At 41.9% G+C, this 18,105-nt stretch overlaps 1 protein-coding gene across 1 annotated transcript in view; it reads right to left on the reverse strand.

Annotated features, from left to right (window-relative positions):
* Nucleotides 1-16,908, reverse strand: part of LOC306974414 (tyrosine-protein phosphatase non-receptor type 14-like) — a 30,706-nt gene extending 13,798 nt beyond the window's left edge. The window contains exons 1-3 of the mRNA XM_079571650.1: nucleotides 16,529-16,908; nucleotides 6,991-7,439; nucleotides 4,135-4,310 (exon numbers count right to left, since the gene is read on the reverse strand). Coding sequence (XP_079427776.1) covers nucleotides 4,135-4,310; nucleotides 6,991-7,164 — 350 coding nt within the window. The 5' untranslated portion in view covers nucleotides 7,165-7,439; nucleotides 16,529-16,908. The remainder of the gene's footprint in view (nucleotides 1-4,134; nucleotides 4,311-6,990; nucleotides 7,440-16,528) is intronic.
* Between the last annotated feature and the right edge of the window lie 1,197 nt (nucleotides 16,909-18,105).

An 18,105-nucleotide genomic window follows, 5' to 3' on the forward strand; every position in this document is an offset into this window, starting at 1 on the left:
ACTTTGAAATGTGTTGAATCAGCAAGCCCCACAACAGTGTACAGCTGTATGTGATAGCTGATAACTCTAGTCTGACAAAGCTTGGGTTTCAAGGCTTTTCGGTGTGTTTTTGGCCTTGGTGGGGGGAGGGGGGACAGGCCAGATGCCCCAGACTGGCTTTTATATACGTACGGCGGCCATTCCTTTGCCAACACATACAGTATCAAAAGCTACTTAGATGTGGAGAACTGAGACTAGAGCTGCACAATTCTGGAAAAATATCTTAAAGCGATACTCTTGGTTGTGGTGATAGGATTTGCAGTTCATCTTCTCAAATCACTTCAGTTCAGTTCGGCTTTACCCAAATCCAGAAGCTTTCTAGCTGGACCCTTGCAGCCTACAGGCCAGTCTAACACCTCATTTGAAAGCTAAGACCTGCAAAACTGATCTAAACTTTTTTTTTGTCCTGTGTTGTCGCATTTAGTCATGTTTTTGCAGCCTATAGTCCGGTGCAATGCCTAATATGAAAGACCTTTTCCCAGAGTTTCTGAAAATATGTGTCAGATCTTTGTGAGTAAAACAAAATTTATCTGTGGTGGACGGCACGATGAATATGCGACAAAAAAGCTAGAAAAATGTGTAGGTCTTAACTTTCAAATGAGGCGTTACTCTGGCCTATAGGCTGCAACCTTTTAGATTTGGGTAAAGCCGAACGGGAGAAAATGCACTTGGTTACGGCGGGGGTTAAGAGGTTAATGTTAAAAGTAATACAAGGTTCATATGCATCTCAGAACATGTTTGTAGAGGCAGGTTTCAAAAGACTGGAGTCAGGATAATGTGTGCAGTTTCTTTTGCAATTACCAATTGTAACCATTAAAATTGAGATTTTGAATTGTCTGTCTACAGCGACAAGCACTTGTGTTGTACCATGAAGGCCACAGTCAAGTCAATATTGTCATTTCTTAATATTTGCCCTTTTTAATTGGACATTATCCCAAAATAAATCCACTTGCATTGAATTAAATTGACTTAAATTGAATGCTCATTTGTATTTAATTTGAATAGACTCTTTCAGTATCCATCACTCTTTTCAAAGTGATGAGACTTGTGTAATGTGGTGAGCTCTTTGAAGCGCAGTAACCTGACCCATGCGTTCAAGTGCTTCTTCTGCTGCAGCTGTGAAAATTAGACAATGTTGGCGGCCAAAATCTTCTGCTTTGTTTGTTCATGCCATAAGAAATGCCTTTTTTTTTCTTTTCTTTTTTTTTTTACTGCACCCCAATAGGAACATGAAGAGTTTTTCATTTTGAGAAGATGTTCCTTTATTCCATGGCAAACGCATCCTACGACTGATTTACTGTGTTTTGGTTTGCAGATAGGAAGAGGCCTAATAAATTGTGTGAAATGGGCGTCGAGGTAGACTTTACTCAAACTTGTGTGAAATGTTGTCTCTGTGATTCATTCGTGACACAGCGTTTGAACTCTCGCCGTAATCCCCACTTGCCTCCTAGACTACAAAGCCGTAACGCGATACCCCACTCATCTTTTTGTCCAAAATCCCTCCACTTTTTTTCACATAAGAGAGCAGGCGTGTGCAAAGTCAGACCCCGGGGCCAAGTACAACACCTGGCATGCTTTCATATGTCCCGTAGTCGGACGCGTTTCTTCACAATATCTCATGACGCTGCAGATTTTGAAAGGTGAAAGGCGGCCAAACCTCTCTGCTACTAAAGAAGCAATAAAAAAAGTGACTAATCTAATGAAAGCTGTTTGATTCCTAGCAATGCATGTAAACGCATTGCCAGTTCCCCCTTTTTTTTTTTACCCCCAGCACTTCTGCCCGGAGGAATGCATGGTCCGCCTCCTAAACTGCACCTCTGAGCCAACATTCCTGACCAAAAAGAAAAAAAAGAAGAAAAGAGAAGTAGTGAAAAGAACAGGAAGGTGACGAATAATGAAATGAGGGTTAAAAACCTGGCTGTAGAAATGACACGATGCTCAAGAACTGAACGAGACTTTGGAGAATTTGGAGGTATAAGAGAGGGGGTATTGTTCGCTTAATTGCCCCCAAGGCCCCATCATAACCCTTCAACCCTATAACCCCCTGCACACACACACACACACACACACACGCACACCTACACACACGCACAACCACACACTCGAACCATAAAAGCCTACTGGGGATTCCTGGAATACCATCCCCTTATCCAGGCAGATCCGTGCTCCTCTGAAACCAACGTGCACTTTCACTGTCAAAGCTCATGACAAAATACTGCTAATTTATCATTTTATTGTCGCAGACATTAATATAATATAAATTAGGATTACACAATAGCCAAAGTATAGTTAACGGAGTCGATATCCATTGTGCAGCTCTAATCCAATCTTTTTTTTTTTTACCTTATAATGGTGATATTAAATCTTGGTTGTTTTTTTTGTCTTTGTCCAAACAATTCTTGTTCAAAGCAGGTTTAGGCCTACATCACAGACTCTTATGAGTAACAGTGGGACAAGCCTAGTTACAACCAGGACATGGTGATACTTCGGCACAAATAAAGATAATACCTTTGGCTTCCTTTTTGTTCTCTCTTATGCTTGTCAAAATGGCAGTGTTTGATGTATTCAAAACTCAGTCCTTTGGCGCAAAAAAAATAGCAATCCTGTAACCACATGTGTACATTAATAAACAATTGCTTGAAGCTGTTTTGTTGTCACCACTTTCTAACTTAGCACTGACTCAATACTTTTCTCAAGAATCACTGCTCTAATGCCAACGAAGAACGCGCCATTCTCACAATGCGAAGTAACTCTAGCATCAACAAGTCAAGCGGTGACCAGCGATTGACCTTTCCCACACGCAGTCATGCAGAAGCCACAGATTCACCAGCACAGTGCTAAACGGACCCGAGCATAAGGTGGGTCTGTGGGACTGCATCCTGTCACTACACAACGACCACTCACTCCATGGCCTCTCTTCATACTGTGTTGTTCATGCTCGCATTGGCTAACACTGTGATGTGAGTATATGAGCTGTGAGTTGTCATGTCCATTTACTAGACTGGTTAGTGAAGTGAAGAAAATGAAAACAATGGCGCTGCAATGGACGATAATTCATTCACTCCCCATTGTTATTACTGTTGTGCTTCGTATACAGCCACAACTGTATTAGGGTAGAGTGACTGAAATGAGGCGACTAATCTGTGCCAATGGCCTCTCCAAGTATTAAAGCAGTACTAAGTAACCTTAGTTACCTTAATGAATCCTTTTCGTAGTCCCTTTGGGGGTAATACAAGTGTCGCCCCCAGTGTCTCTGTCCAGAAAACCACAATTGCACAAAAGAAGAAGCAAACAGGCTAACGGGCCAAGCTAACTGCAGGCTAGCGCCACTTAAACAGTATTTGCAGCCAAGTTTGAGTGAAAAAAATGACCTCCATACGAGCGATCGCTGTTATTGTTTACTTCTGCAATTTTCGCCGGATGTTTTGGTGAACGGTAGGCAACAGCTGATGCATGTTATAAAACCGTGCATAGAAGAAATGCCCTGTTTATGAACATTGTTTTTTGCCAATCATGGGATTCTTATCATTTGTTTAAAACATAAAATGCCTACCACGGCCCCCGGATGTGACGACATCGCGATCGCTCGTATTATGTAATTGGATGTACAATATCCCTCTCTCCCAGCGTAGTATTTTCTCCATCCATCCATCCATCCATTTTCTTCCGCTTTATCCGGGGCCGGGTCGCGGGGGCAGCAGTCTCAGCAGAGATGCCCAAACTTCCCGATCCATAGTATTTTCTCTCGGACAATTTATGAGTAAAAAACCACAACATGCTACGACACCTGCAGTATGGCCTCTAGGGGCATGAATTACTTAGTACTGCTTTAAAGAATAAAAAGAATACTTGCAGAAATATGTCTAGCACACAACGCTACGATTAATTGTGTGTCCAACAAAAATAAAGATAAAACATGAACTTTTCTTGTATATTAGATTTACATCAGGTGAAAACGGGTCAAGAAGCATTTCAGTTATTCCACATTTACCATTCACGGCTCTTTTAGGGCACATCTAAGCAGACCGGAAACACAGCACCCTAAAGACTTTCACTTGCAAGAAGAAACCTTCCGTATTGTTATGTAACGTGTACCTGGTGACTTCTTGCTCCAACAGAGACACATTAGGAACGTAGAACATCACTCCAAAGAAGAGGAACGGCTCGTTGCCATATTTGTCCAGTTGCTTCTTGAGCGGTTTCTCCAGCTCCACCCAGCGATGGGCCGGGGCGTGCGTCTTCCCCTGGAACCACAGCCCGAAGTAATGGGTCTAAGACAAAAAGACAATAAGAGTTGGAGGGAGGAAGTGATGAGCATAAAGATTTGAAAGGACAGCCACTTTACCAACTATGCACCAACTATTTCAAGTATATTTTGTACACTTAGAATCTATAATTTAGTGGGTGGAGTATTTTATTTTTAATTTGTGGTTGTAGTTGTGTGATATTGTGATATTGCTGATATTGTTTTAATATTATCAAAGCTACATTTTCAGCAAAATCTGCAATTGGGCAAATGTCATTAGCAGTAGCAACTAATGTGAATGATGGGACTATTATTCACTAACAAGCCAGGACAAGATATCCAGAAATAGCATCATAGCGATAGCATCATCCCACACCTGTTTAATTCATGTGGTTTGGCTGTAATAAAAGTCATGAAAAGTCGTAAAACTGCCTTCTGACACACCGAGCGATGCAGGTGGGAAAACGAATTGAAATCAAAACGAAACAATAAAATAACAAAGACGGACCCAAACAGCAGACAGAAGCCGAGGCGTCACATCCCGTTATTTATGACATGACTGACAGATGGGAAATACCACAACACCACGCAAGTACGCACACAAGCACCGCTGCTGCGTTTGGAGACACTCAGACAGACGCATAAAGCGCTCAAAGACACCAGCAGCCGCCCTGTGATCTCAGCTCTAATCACCTTCCACACACAAACACTACACGGCCGCGCAATTTCAAGCAATCGGATCAAATGTTTAAATGCCCTCAATAAGCAAATCTCAAAGGCTGCAGTTATTCAGTTGGTGAATGCAATGCCCTCTGCAGACGGCAAGTATAAAGCCTGCGAATATGGGTGAACGATATGCTGAGATATAATTAAAGTGTTTGGCAGTACAGGTAGCTTTAGTTACCACATAAAGCCAATATAGAGCTACTGAGTGTACTTGAATACACTGATGGATCTAAAAAAAAATCTCAATAAAAGGAAAACAGATAAATGCGGGATCGATATATTGAAGCTACGAAGCTGTGAGCATTTCAACATAACATGCTGCTTCAAAAAAGGGAGATGGTGTTTTTTTAACCTATGATCAGGAATTTATGTGTTAAAAGTGATTGGCACATCACAGGAAGTGGGTGGTGTTAAAAGGAGCAATTGTGACAAGTCGCGAGCCTTTCTTCTGCAGTGACCCTGAAGTGAAGACAGTGCAGACCGAGAAGACACGGTGACAGAGGCACGTGGCTCTGACGCAAGGACAATGTGGCTTATATGTATGTTTGACGTGAAACGACCCTTATTGAAGGGTTGAAAGATCAAAAGTAGAGTAGTAGTAGTAGAGTATGAACAAGTTTCTAGATAGCTGAATGTGGAACAGTATTTCAGGGTCTTCAAATGTGCATTTTTTATTTGCGACAGTGGGCCAGATGGTAGAGCGGGTTGTCTTATAACCCAGAAGCTCCAATCCCTGTGTTTACGTGAATGAGAGTGGGTGAGTGGTTCCTTGATGTGAATGCTTTGAACACCTAATGTAGGTGGAAAAGCGCTATATAAATTGCGACCATTTACCATGCCCTTTTAATGGCAATTAAAGCAGAAGCAATGTAATAATGTATTTGGTTTGCAGGTTAAATATCAGACAGTTTAAATATCAATACAAAGAATGGATATTCTCTAAGTATGTATCGGAAGAAAATCTCTGACGTTTCATGTTCAGCTGTTGTGTTGTAAACCTGATGTTGATTGGTAGGTAGTATTCACACTGTATATGACAACTTGATTTAGATCACAGTGCTCAAATTATTGTTTTAAGGAAGCCTAAAAAGTAAATAGAACAAGAGACTGACAGTACTTAAAAGGGGTGGGACTAAATAAGTGTTTACTTCCCCCCACTCCTTTTTCGGACAGCCTAATTAAAAATGTGCAAAATGTAAAACAAAATCGTTTGTACTAAGACGTAAATGTATTGAGCTGCACATCTGAAATTGAGCTCACAACTGCCACAATCATAGCAGGTTGTATTTTGAGTTCGTATGAGTTTGTGTCTTTTATGTTTTGTTTATGGTCCCAATAACATCTTACAATACAATACAATAGGCTGCAATTTAAAGACTTTCCCATAAAATGACTTTTTGACAGTCTGCCTTATCAATAATATACAAAACTCTATGAAGAAGAGTATTTTGATATTAAATATATTAAAACATGACCGAACAGCAAAGTTGAAATTATTTTTTTATTCGCTCACAACTTGTCATGCTTTAAGGTGGGTCCTAAATGTTCTCCAGTTGAGAGCCACTGTACAAAAGTATGTTCATACTACGTAATACTATTTACTCTCAGCTATCGGTAACACAGGATCGTCAGCGCCACGAGCTTCTAATAAACTCAAGTGAACAATCGGGATGTGTGGGAGGGTCTGCGAGAGCTAGAAACGCATTTAGGCAACAGCTAAGAGATTTTACTCATCTCACAGTTTGATTCAGTGAAGTTTTAAGCTTTTGCGAGGTACACTATAGTCTCTCTCTCTATGACAGTAAAACAGTGAGAAAGGCAGGATAGATGAGCAGTTTGACATCATCCAATATGGCGGTGGGTGAAGTTTTTGTCAAGTGACTTACAGTACCTGAACTATTTATTCAATGTAATTTTGTGGAGCCATTTGTTCTCTAATAATGTGTATGTGATGCGTGGGGAGGGGGCTCAACCCTTACCTCTCGCAGCTCGAGCCTCTGTGCCACCGCCTCCAGACATTCCTGCCCCGTACTCTCCACTGACAGTGTGCACTCGATCACAGTGTTGTCTAAAAGCTGGATCTTGGTCACGAAGTAGTTCTTGCTGAGGACGTTGTAGCGACGCGTGCGCCGTAGCTTCAGCCGGAAGGGCATGGCTGAGAGCCGGCGCTGAAGGAACCAGAGGGGGTCGCTCTGGAGGTCACGACGGGCCGGGTCAAGGGGTGACAGGCGAAGACGGCAAACGAAAAAAGTGAAAGAGGGAGAGAGCCCGAGGAGGGTCTATAGGCTGTCCACTGCCCTCCGCACTCTCGCACGACGCCAGCCACACCAGCGGGCGGAGACAGGCACCCTGGCAAGGCGCTGGCCCATTCCCAAAGATGTCCTGAGAGGGGGAGCAGGATGGTGGAGGGGGTCCCGATGAAGTGAGGCTGCAGAGGGAAAGAAAAAAGCATTAGTCTGAGCGCCCCCATAATATACACTGTGCCTCTCTATGTCAAAAATCTCCCGTGCACAAACATAAACAAAAGTCAAAACAGTGAGAATCTGGAACATAGCTGGAGGCAGAGTTTGGTGTATATTAGATTAGCCCAGAAGCAGCAGACACCGTTATTCCCTCCCTCGTCCCGGCAGCTGTGGTTTGTCCGCTCCCAGGAGGCCCAGTCAGACACAGGACGCAGACATGTCAAATCTACGGCTGAACGGACATCAAACACACGTCCTACTGAACGCGGCGACGGCTTAAGGACCTAATGGAGGAGCTAAAGTCTCATGTCTGTCCGTGTGGGAGGCCTTTTATCTGCCTCTGTAATGTCGGGATCATGTACAGAGTGTAAGATCACACATAAACGCAGTGCCACATGTGCCACTGCTCCTTTACATTCAGCTCCTTGGCCACATGACTATGACTGTGGGTTTTTTGTTATTTCCAGTAGAGTTTGTTCGCAGATTGAGATACTATAAGTGGGTGGTCAATTTGTCCGCTCCACAGTATCATTCAGATCGCGATTCCCAAGTAAAGCCGAGGTATAAACACATTTTAAAAAAAGGCTTGAGAGATAAGGAAAGGAGAAAACGGGGGGGGGAGAAGAAGAAGGTGGAAGAAAGACAGCGTGGATGTGTTGCTTCTTGTCCTGCTGTTGATAGTCAGCTTGGACCGGAGCCCACATTCCTGTGCAACTCCGACTGGAAAAACAGAGCACACCTGACACAAATATGCAGCACAAGGAGAAAAGAGTGTGCGCGCTGACAGGGCACAGCGAGCGGTGAAAAAGTGCACGGGGCTGAATGGGAGACGCCGGGGAACAAAGACAGTGATGACGACCGAATCGAATCTTTGAACATCAATGGCTTGGGCAGATCATTTGTGAAAAGTGCCAAATTCTCCCTGTGTCTGCGTCGTTATGTTTTACAGGGGATCTGGTTTCCCTTACCACTAAAGCATCTACAATAGGTTCCCCTCTACTACCCTGAGTTTACTCGCACTAACAGCAAACTATAACAATAAACGGCAAAGGGTTATAGTATAGGCAGGCTGCATGAATAGTGAATATAAAAGTCAGTCTCTTCAACGGCTCGGCAGATTCATCCCGTCATGAGAAAGAAGAATCACCAAGCAATGATTCAGACTTGCGTCACACTTAGGAGCAGGCCCCTTGTTTGTCAAAGCGATACAATACAATGGAATCAGCATATTCAACGGTTTAATGAGCTGCACCATCCATGCCACAGCGGGTGAGTCAATCTTACTTTCTTTAAGATCTGCGGTAACGGCGTCCAGGGGCCCCGATGTTTAAGGGAAGCGCCATCGCATGTTGACGGTAAACCCACCCCCATTTAGAAAAAACGCACACAAAAACACAAATAAAAGCTGCATACTTTCTCTGCGTAGTGTACAAACTTAGACATGCATGAACAGGGCGCACCGCAAACACACACCCACCCGGGTTTTTCACCGAGGTTAGCCAAAGGACCAAACAGCATTTAGTGTGACAGTAAACCAGCAATCAGCGCAGTGCTCTGAGAGAGTGCGGTCGAAGTTAAAAGTCAGACAGACACACAATAAGCTGGGGCCGAATACTACGGAGCGCTCAGTCACATTTTTTACTATGTTTATTTCCAGCATGTAAAAGAAGAAAAAAAAAGGGAAAAAAAAACGCATATAGGTTTATGATTTTGCAAGTTGTAATTTTGTGGTGCGGAAAGAGTGAAAGGGGAAAAAAAACTGAGGGAAGAGGGTTGTTTTTCATTTGGCAATTGTAGGATAAAAATATATTAAAAACATTCCCAGCCTGGCGCAGCAAAAGGTTAAGGCCGTACGGATGTCAGTTTTTGAAATGTTTTAAGGCATAACATTGAGACCACCCACAAATGATGGTTTGTTAGTCAGGTTTTGACTCATCCTGATGTCGCTCTATGTACAACAGACTTTGATACAGTCAGGGGGTCAAACTGCCCATGTGCAAAACGAGTGGATAAGCAGCAGATTCATTTAAATACTGTAATAAAGGCAATTTAAAATGTTCATTTCAGTGCAACATGCTCACAGACAGCTATATGCACTTGCTATTTAGCCCCCCGTGTTGATAAGTGACTCCCTTAGAGCAGCTAGGGCCCATAAACGATATGGATTATTGGGGTAATACCGATACGAAGAGGGTTGGAAAGATCCATAGCCGATATATAGGCCGATAAGATAAGCGATTTAATTTGATGTATATTCATCTCCAAAATTCCCTAAAATCAAACATTTATGACTTTAGTAAAGGTTTCAATCACAGAAACAACACTTGTCACTTTTGTGAAAATAATTTGTTAGGTTAACTTATCTAAATATATTTTATTAATGTCCTACTGCAAAGAAGTGGTTCTTTAACTTGAGCTTTGAGCCAAGTTGCTTTTGGCTTTAAGCGGCTTCATTGTCCCTTTGTATTGAATTTGGGGCAAACTCTGTTAATATTGGAGTTGTATTTAAACACTGTTGGCATTCTTTTCTGAGTAGCAGAATTCATGAAGTATTATTGGCAAACATTGTTTTAAACTGTTAGCACAATAATAAAAAGGCACTGCTTTCACATAACAAAGTGCAGTAAACATGAATACTGCTATGAACGCTCTCTCTTTGAAAGATTGTGTGTTGTTTACCTGTAGCTTGAGGAGCTACAAGCTAACACAATCAAAGTGTTTATTAGTGTGGAATAGTTGCATCCCATACGTCCCACTGCCATCCGGTATTATGCCTCCAGTCCCAGAATGTGGCATCACAAACATTTAACCAACTACCACTAAGATATGCTTCTAGAAATAAAAACGTTTTATATGCCTAACTATTTGGCACTAATTGCTTGATTATTTTATTACATTTTTGACACTAATATACCTTCATACATGTGACCTTCACACTTTTGCCCACCATACTCTATGTAAACACAGAACAAGATGGCAGCTGACCAGTGGTCACATTTTGAAACACAAGATGAAAAAGTCTAGTTCTAGCGCCAAAAGAAAAATCCCCAAGTATTCCCCTAGTATCGTTTGGAATACATGGGCTATTGTGTAACGTGTAGAGCAGTTCTGAAAAAGGACTTTTGGACACAAATATTCAAAGCAATGTCACAACTTCCCGGAGACCAAGGGCACTCAGGGAGGGTTTTAAAGCCCTAACCATCCTCTTTTTGGCAAAATCATGGCAGATAGCCAATATTACTATCATTAATAATAGTCTTAGATAGCTCTTTTCCTTATGCTCAAAGTCACTTTACAATTTCGTGCAATATTCATTCACACCATACTCGGTTGTGTTAAGCCACAGCTGCCCTGGGGTAGACTGACAGAAGTGGGGCTGCCAGTCTGTGCCATCAGTCCCTCCGACCATCACCAGCCACTCACACACTACAGCTTCCTGGTTTTACCCAGCCCTACCGGGATCAGGCATAGCAAAGCCGATATATCAGATCCTCACACCTTTCAACCACTTCAGACTGAACACATCGTTGTAGAGCTGCATTTTGGGAGATAATGGCCATGTAGAAGTCAGCATGAATCAGCTTCTATGTCAGCGTGACAAAATTAAGCAAATATTATTGTTATAATGTATTTGTACTGATGAAGTGTCCTTGTTTGAGATAAATCAAACAACTATGAGCCTAACTCTTAATAAATGAAGAATCTAAAATACAGTACATGTACCATGTTGCAGTCAGTGCCCGCTCAGAAGTAAGTTTAGTTTAAACATGCAGAGACAAAAGGGAAAAAAACAAAATAGATTGCTAGCATGCTTCATTCTGTGTTACAGCAACTGCAAAATAAGCTATATATATATTTTGTATTTGCTGTAAGATACACAGCAAATGTTGCCAGACACAATTAATCGCAATCAAATCATAATCACAAGTTTTAGGGCTACCATTTGTTTAACTGCAACTGTTAAAATCTGTTTCCTGAAGGATTTATGTATAAAACCTGCCAACTCTGTACAACCATAATCTGAAAGGCATGTGGCTCCAGATTTAGTGTCGCAATTAATATCTGTAAATTAATCAATTTAATATTTTCCTTCAAACGTTATAATATGCATGGTAGACTGATTCTTTATTTGAAACCATAGCAAAAACTGCAAATCCAGTCACAATAGCAATCAGTGTTAGAAGTGAAGTGTAAAAGCGTCGCTAACACCGAGCACACAGACCAGAACACATGAACACGACAGCACCTCCTTTAGCGGGCGGCTCGTCTCCCGCTCCGCACCATTCACTCACACAAAGACAGAACAAAACAACACTTTGTCGCCCACTGCTCAGATCATTAGGTGCAGGCTGCAGAGGGCCGCGGCGCCAGTGTAGCGTGTGTAACTCAATCAATCTGATCTGAGCGCATCCCCGGCCCTTCCTCCGTCACACTTGAGCGCCGGAGCCCGACAAACGCATGGGTTAAGTGCTTCACAGCAACAGGCTCACACAGCGTCATATGGTTTAAAGTCTCCTATGGGCCAGTTGTAAGAGTGCTTCTGTTAATCACATTTACCCAGACGACACTGACGCCTGCGAGGTTCAATTTCCCCAGAGTTGTAATAATTTCAGCGCTGAAATTGCCTTTAGTCCAACAGTTTCTATCCTCAAAACTACTCCACACATCAAGCATGTTTAGTGATGTTTTCGTACAGTTTAGTTCACATATTATAAATAAATAAAGCAAAGCGTTGTTTCAAACACTATAAAGGTAAATAAATACGCATATTCTGGATGATGAGACTTCAAGACAGCGAGTGACCCGGCGTCTGCCCCACACAAACAGCTGCAGACAGATGGTGGGTCCCGGCGGCAGACGCTCACTACATCTGCTGCTTCCTTCGCACCAGTTTTGTTTTTCTCTTTAGTTCAATCTGTGACACAAAGACGCTCTTCTTCTTCGCAGCCAAAGTGATAAACAGAGGACCATTCACACATAACCAGCAGTCCAACTCAATCCAACACTTTTTATTATATTATGGCATTTTGATGTGGAAGAGTGGTCATTATTGATAGTTTTTGCTTGTGCCCATCAACTTAAGGGTTACAGTGGTTCTCAGACTTTATATTTGACCTTCCAAGTACCACTAGGCATATATTTCCTGATGTCCATATATGATATCCATATTTGCAGGCTTGAGACGTTTAAAAAGAATACACTTGTGAACCCCAATGTCAAGAACACATTATCCTCCTTCGTAATATAGATGTGGCTTGTGTGAGAAGATGACTGTGGGAGCGTAAAGTCTTACTCAGTATTATTTTTTCCCGGACCCCTGATGTGAAAATAAAGCCTGCAGATAACCAGAGGACAGTGATGGGATAGAGATGTTTCTCAGGCTCTTATCGTGTTGGTACAGTGGTTCAGGAAACACCGGAGCAGGGAACAGAGCGGACTGGATACAGCTGATAGTGGCTTTCTCTACACCTTCACAACAAAAACACGATGGGGCCATCAAGCTTCTGAGGGAAACCGCACGGCTGTTCACTTTTTCCACAACCCCCCTCCTCCTTCTCCCTCTTCTTCTTTTTTGGAAACCACATCATTCATGAGCAGTGCATCACTACAGAGAGAGAGACTCACAACTTACCCCGAGGCACTCACTTCAGTAGGTTTACAGGCCAATCAAAGGAAAAACACGTTTGCTCTGCTACTGTTTACATCCGGCTGTATCTAACAAACTTAACTTGTAGCTACCATTAAAGGGAGTACTTACTGGCTGACTGACGCAAACATGTCTATCACCAATGGCCACTCCAATCACTGGCAATCACTTCAGTCACGGCATATGCAGGGTGGGTCAAGTATTTGCTCAAAGATACAATGACAGGTGAACTGCTAAGATATGTAACTGTTATCCTCTAACTATCCAAACTATCCCCTAACTATATATGGACAAAAATACTAGTTAAATAGCACTTAACACTTAAGTCAGAATTCACATTTTTTTCCCCCACACTTTTTAAATGTCCGCCACATGTGAACAAGAAAGACCACGTGAGTGCATGCTTGAGGTTAGGGGGGCGGGGCATGCGTGAGTGATTGACAGTTCACCTGTAGCACCTGGACCAGAGCTGTAGGGAGTGTATGTAGGGGGCAGGCTGCAGCATGTTGTTGGCACTGTTATTGTCTGTGAGAGAACACACGGCTTACACAACGGCACTGACGAAAGCCACAAAACACTCCAGCCACAAGCATTTGGTTGGACTTGGACTTCACCTCATGTGTCCAAGGATTTGATGTTACCGTACAGACTGTATAGAGACGATTTTCAGACATGGAGCGGTACTGCATGGGCACTTTTATGAAAGTGTGTGTTGATTCTTAGTTCGACGACAAACTTAAATAATAATATACCTTACGTTCAAGATTTTTATGGCAATTGGATAGTACTACCCAAAACTAGATTACTAGCTTACTTTTCAGCACTGAAGAAAAAAACACAAAAAAGACATTGCCAGGTGAGTAAAAGTAATAAAGTAAGTACTTTACCAATGAAGCCATAACTATCTACAACTTCTATCTCCCACCACAGTTTTGCTATACGTCCCCACTTCCATCCTCCATCAAATGGCATTTTGACCCTTTTGTTGAAGTAAAACTCCAGCCATATTTGTAAACATACAAGTACATACTTTTGGTTACTTGGCATATGAGATTTTTTAAGTATATCCTTGAGCTGCTGTGACAAGTTAATGCTCACTTTATTAAAAGACTTTACTCATATATACTATGTCCAAGCGAATCAGCAAATGCCACTCACCACTTCTACAACCATATTTACTTGGAGCACTTTGCCACCGAATGCCACAAATAAACTTGGAGACATTTCCGTCTGTTTCTTGGACTGCTACAACAATAACAATCTGCTGCTATATTTTTCTCCCTCTCTTCCTGTGCTGTAGCAGCAGCACTTGACCAAAATTACAGGTGTGCATGGCCCACATTGTAATCAACTGGCCTTTAGGACTTGACCGGCCGCTGCTGCACAAACAATAGGCACTTTTCTTTTTACAGGCAGCCCAGTATTATGTCGTAAACACCTATAAATTGACCATTTTGACTTTGGACTAAACAACACGGTATCTATCTGAAAGATTGAGACTCCGTAAACAAGTACATGAATTCTCATTCAGTTTTGCAATACATGTGAAAAAGTTAGGACAGAGGGATCTTAAAGTGGAATGGGTGAGATGCAGTCGTTTCCAGTGTAGAATCTTTGCTTTAAAGCCGCACTGCAGAACATTCCAGGTTATATGTTCATTATGTCAAAAGAGCAGCAAAACCTGTCAAACTCAAAACATACACTATAATTTTTTTTCGATGGTTTATCAATATAAAGCACTTGAAAGAACAGCTAATGTAGACATAACAGTCGGAGAAGAGACAAGCCTGCTCCCAGCAAAAATGCATGTTTTAGATTTTTGAGATTTTTGAGAACACCTGTAATGAAGTGAATGCTTACGCTTTCTTTTCTAAATATTGGGCGATATGGTACGAAGTGAGGCTTTATTTTTACACCACATCACGCAAATTAGCTTTCCCAACTTTAATAGGATGTATTGAACTAACAAGCTTTCTGCATGGTCAGTTTGAACACAATCTAAATATTATTATTTTCATCTTTTCACAAGTTTTACTTTTCTCATGGTGAAGGTGTATTTTAGATGTTCTGCCTAAACTACACATAGCAGTAGGCTTAAAACATTATGCTACTGTACAACTTGCTCCCTAAACCGTCCCACATTGCTTTAAAAACTTGCAGCATACTGCCCAAGCCACGAGCTCTGGCACCATATAATTTTCACAGCAAGCCTGTAGCTTATAAAGGCAGCCAGATGTGTATTTGAGAGTGTGCGAGTGTAGGGATACGCCTCCTACAGCTATGCTATATTTACCCTTCACAAAACTCCCCATTTTTACAGTAACACAGTGCAAGTCCGGAGGTGCGTGTCCCAACACATCTTAACAAACATGTCGGCACAACATGGAGCCAGGGTGTGATTGGGACAAACAAGTCGGCAACAAAGTGGGAATGTAGTCAGTTCATGGGCAGAGGTTTTAACACAGACTTGTATCAGTTTAACAGAGTCCATGAACTGTGCTCCGCACAAGTGACAAACATTATAATAAGCCAGCATGGGTCAAACAATGTGCTATTTATCACTGCATTACCTACACAAATTATATTGTGTATCGTGTATAAATGTTAGTGAGTCAGTTTCAAGGTAAGTTTCAAGTAGCAAAAATAAAGTATAGAGGCTCTGCATAAGTCAAAGCTGGAGCTGAATAAAAAAGACAGACTAGACTGTACAGAACAGAGTTATTAGAAATGATGTTTATGACTGCATTATGACCAAAGATGGGAAATCAAACAAAACAGCCTTTATGTTAACATGTTACATTATGTCTCTGACATAATGCTACTCACTTAAATACTGAATTAATGAAATTATTATAATTAAGACAGAGGTTATGCATGTGTTATAAAAGTTGATGAAATAAAAACATACATATTTCTAAGACTCCTAGAATGTATGTCTCATGTCACTTTTTACAGTCTAATACTAACAGGTTAAGAGAAGGCATGTGCACACAATCACGGTATAGGTCACCATGCAGCTTGCACATTTTATTCAATTTGTGGTTTATTAGTAAAAGACTACACTGATAATACAACTATCTTCTCTTATACTTAAGTCTACAGCCTGCACTAAGTTTTGGGAACTACCTGTAGATTTTCTTGCTTTTAAGCTCAGACTGATACAACAGATTGTTTTGAATCATGTTTTATGTGCTGCTGCGGGAGGGGGTGGGGGCCTGGCATTAAAATATTTGGGATCCCCTGACTTCCCTACGTGGCCAAGGCATTTGGCCTACATTTCAGATCCGCTCATTGAGACTTTTGCAAACTTTCTTAGGCTAATAACGTCTGTCTGTAAACTACACAAGGTAAAAACAAGCACAAAACTGCACCGTTACAATTTAGATAGAGACGTAGACCGTAACTCACCCAGGTTCTGCGCTACATGCCGAGGTTTGTTTCTTCTTGCTGGAAAAAGTCGTTTTACTCGATGCAACTGACGCTCAGAGTAGAACAATAATCCCCATAAAGTTTCGAGTTTGCTTTAAACTTTTTTAATAACTCAAACACGCAAGTTTTACTTCTATAAAGTCAATCTTCTCAACAAAACGTTACAGAATTGTCGCTGCCTCAGACTTTCCGCAAATCCAAGTTGATGGCTGCGTTTGGCCACGGACGCACAGAATGACGCAAAAATAGTCACAGGCGCAAAATTTGTCCAACTTTGAATTTGCTCAAGACGTAATGCACTTCTTCTCTGGAGTGGACTGTTGTGATATGTTTATAGTAGTGGCCTCTGTAGTCCAATGGAGGCGTTCAAGGCAGAGCAGGGGAGCGCAACTGCTGCGTTCAAGGGCGATAAGGAGTGTAGGGATTGTGCGCTTTACGCACTATGTCCCAAGAGAGGCGTGAACTGGACAAACTCGTGGTTTGGTTAGTTACAGTAACCGAGTGCGAGGGCTTGTGTAATATTGTGCTTCTAACCATAGACACCGTTTTCAGAAGTTGACTGGGCTTAACTCTTTATACCTACTTAATTGTACCAATGTTATTATAAGCCGTTACTTTTACTGTTTTGCTTTGACAAATCTGCCATGATCTTATCGCTATAAACTAGGCTGCCACTCTACTTACAAACGTGTCTCATACTTTATATATTTATACTTCATATTTTTACAGAGGAAAAAACTCAGTGCCTTCGCAACAACTTCATTTCATCTGCTCCATTATACCAAATACAATCAGTCAGTGAAGGCCCCACAGCTTCAAATGCCCCCGCCCCTCTGTCCACATAGCCCCGCCCCTCCACTCTGACATCACAGCGCAAGAATGTGAGGAATGCGGCTCCTGGGAGAAGTCCTCCCGCTTTAATGGTTTTGTAGGGGCCACAGAGGTGACTAAACGCAGAACAAAGGAGGTTCTCGCGTATTTACGTCCCCCCTCCGACTTGGCTTTGTGTCCCTGTGTGAATTACAACCTCGACGAGACTATTTATTTGCATAAACTACATTTTTACAGCGCGGAGGCGTTATATAGAGGAGCAGCTAATTAGTCATGCGTTTCTGGGGTGAGACAGCCTGTATTAGGCAACTGAGCGCTTAGTTGTGGAAAGTGGGAAAACTAAAGTTAGGCCTAGAACTGCAAGTATGGCCAAAAGCTCAAAGGCTTTGCACAATATTCTAAAAAGAGCAGAAGTCCCAGACGGAGTGTCAAAACAAATAGGCTTATATTTCACTCTAATTGGTTTCTGTGCTCTGCTTTTACAATGTGACAGCACTTGCGTTCCCTCAAAACTTCACTCCTAATTAGGCTATTGTAGGCATAGAAATCATGATTATACGTATAGTTTAAATTGTAGGAATCGTGAGCACTGTGCATTTTCTTGGCGGTATAGCAGCACTCAGCAGCACCATGTACTGTACATGGACCACTACCTTCTAGGCTACCAGCAAGTAGGCTAACTAAAAGGCATTGAGAGATGGTGAAACCAAATAATGGTCCGGAAT

Source organism: Gobius niger, assembly GCF_951799975.1.
Source record: "Gobius niger genome assembly, chromosome: 15".
Taxonomy (NCBI): Eukaryota; Metazoa; Chordata; class Actinopteri; order Gobiiformes; family Gobiidae; genus Gobius; species Gobius niger.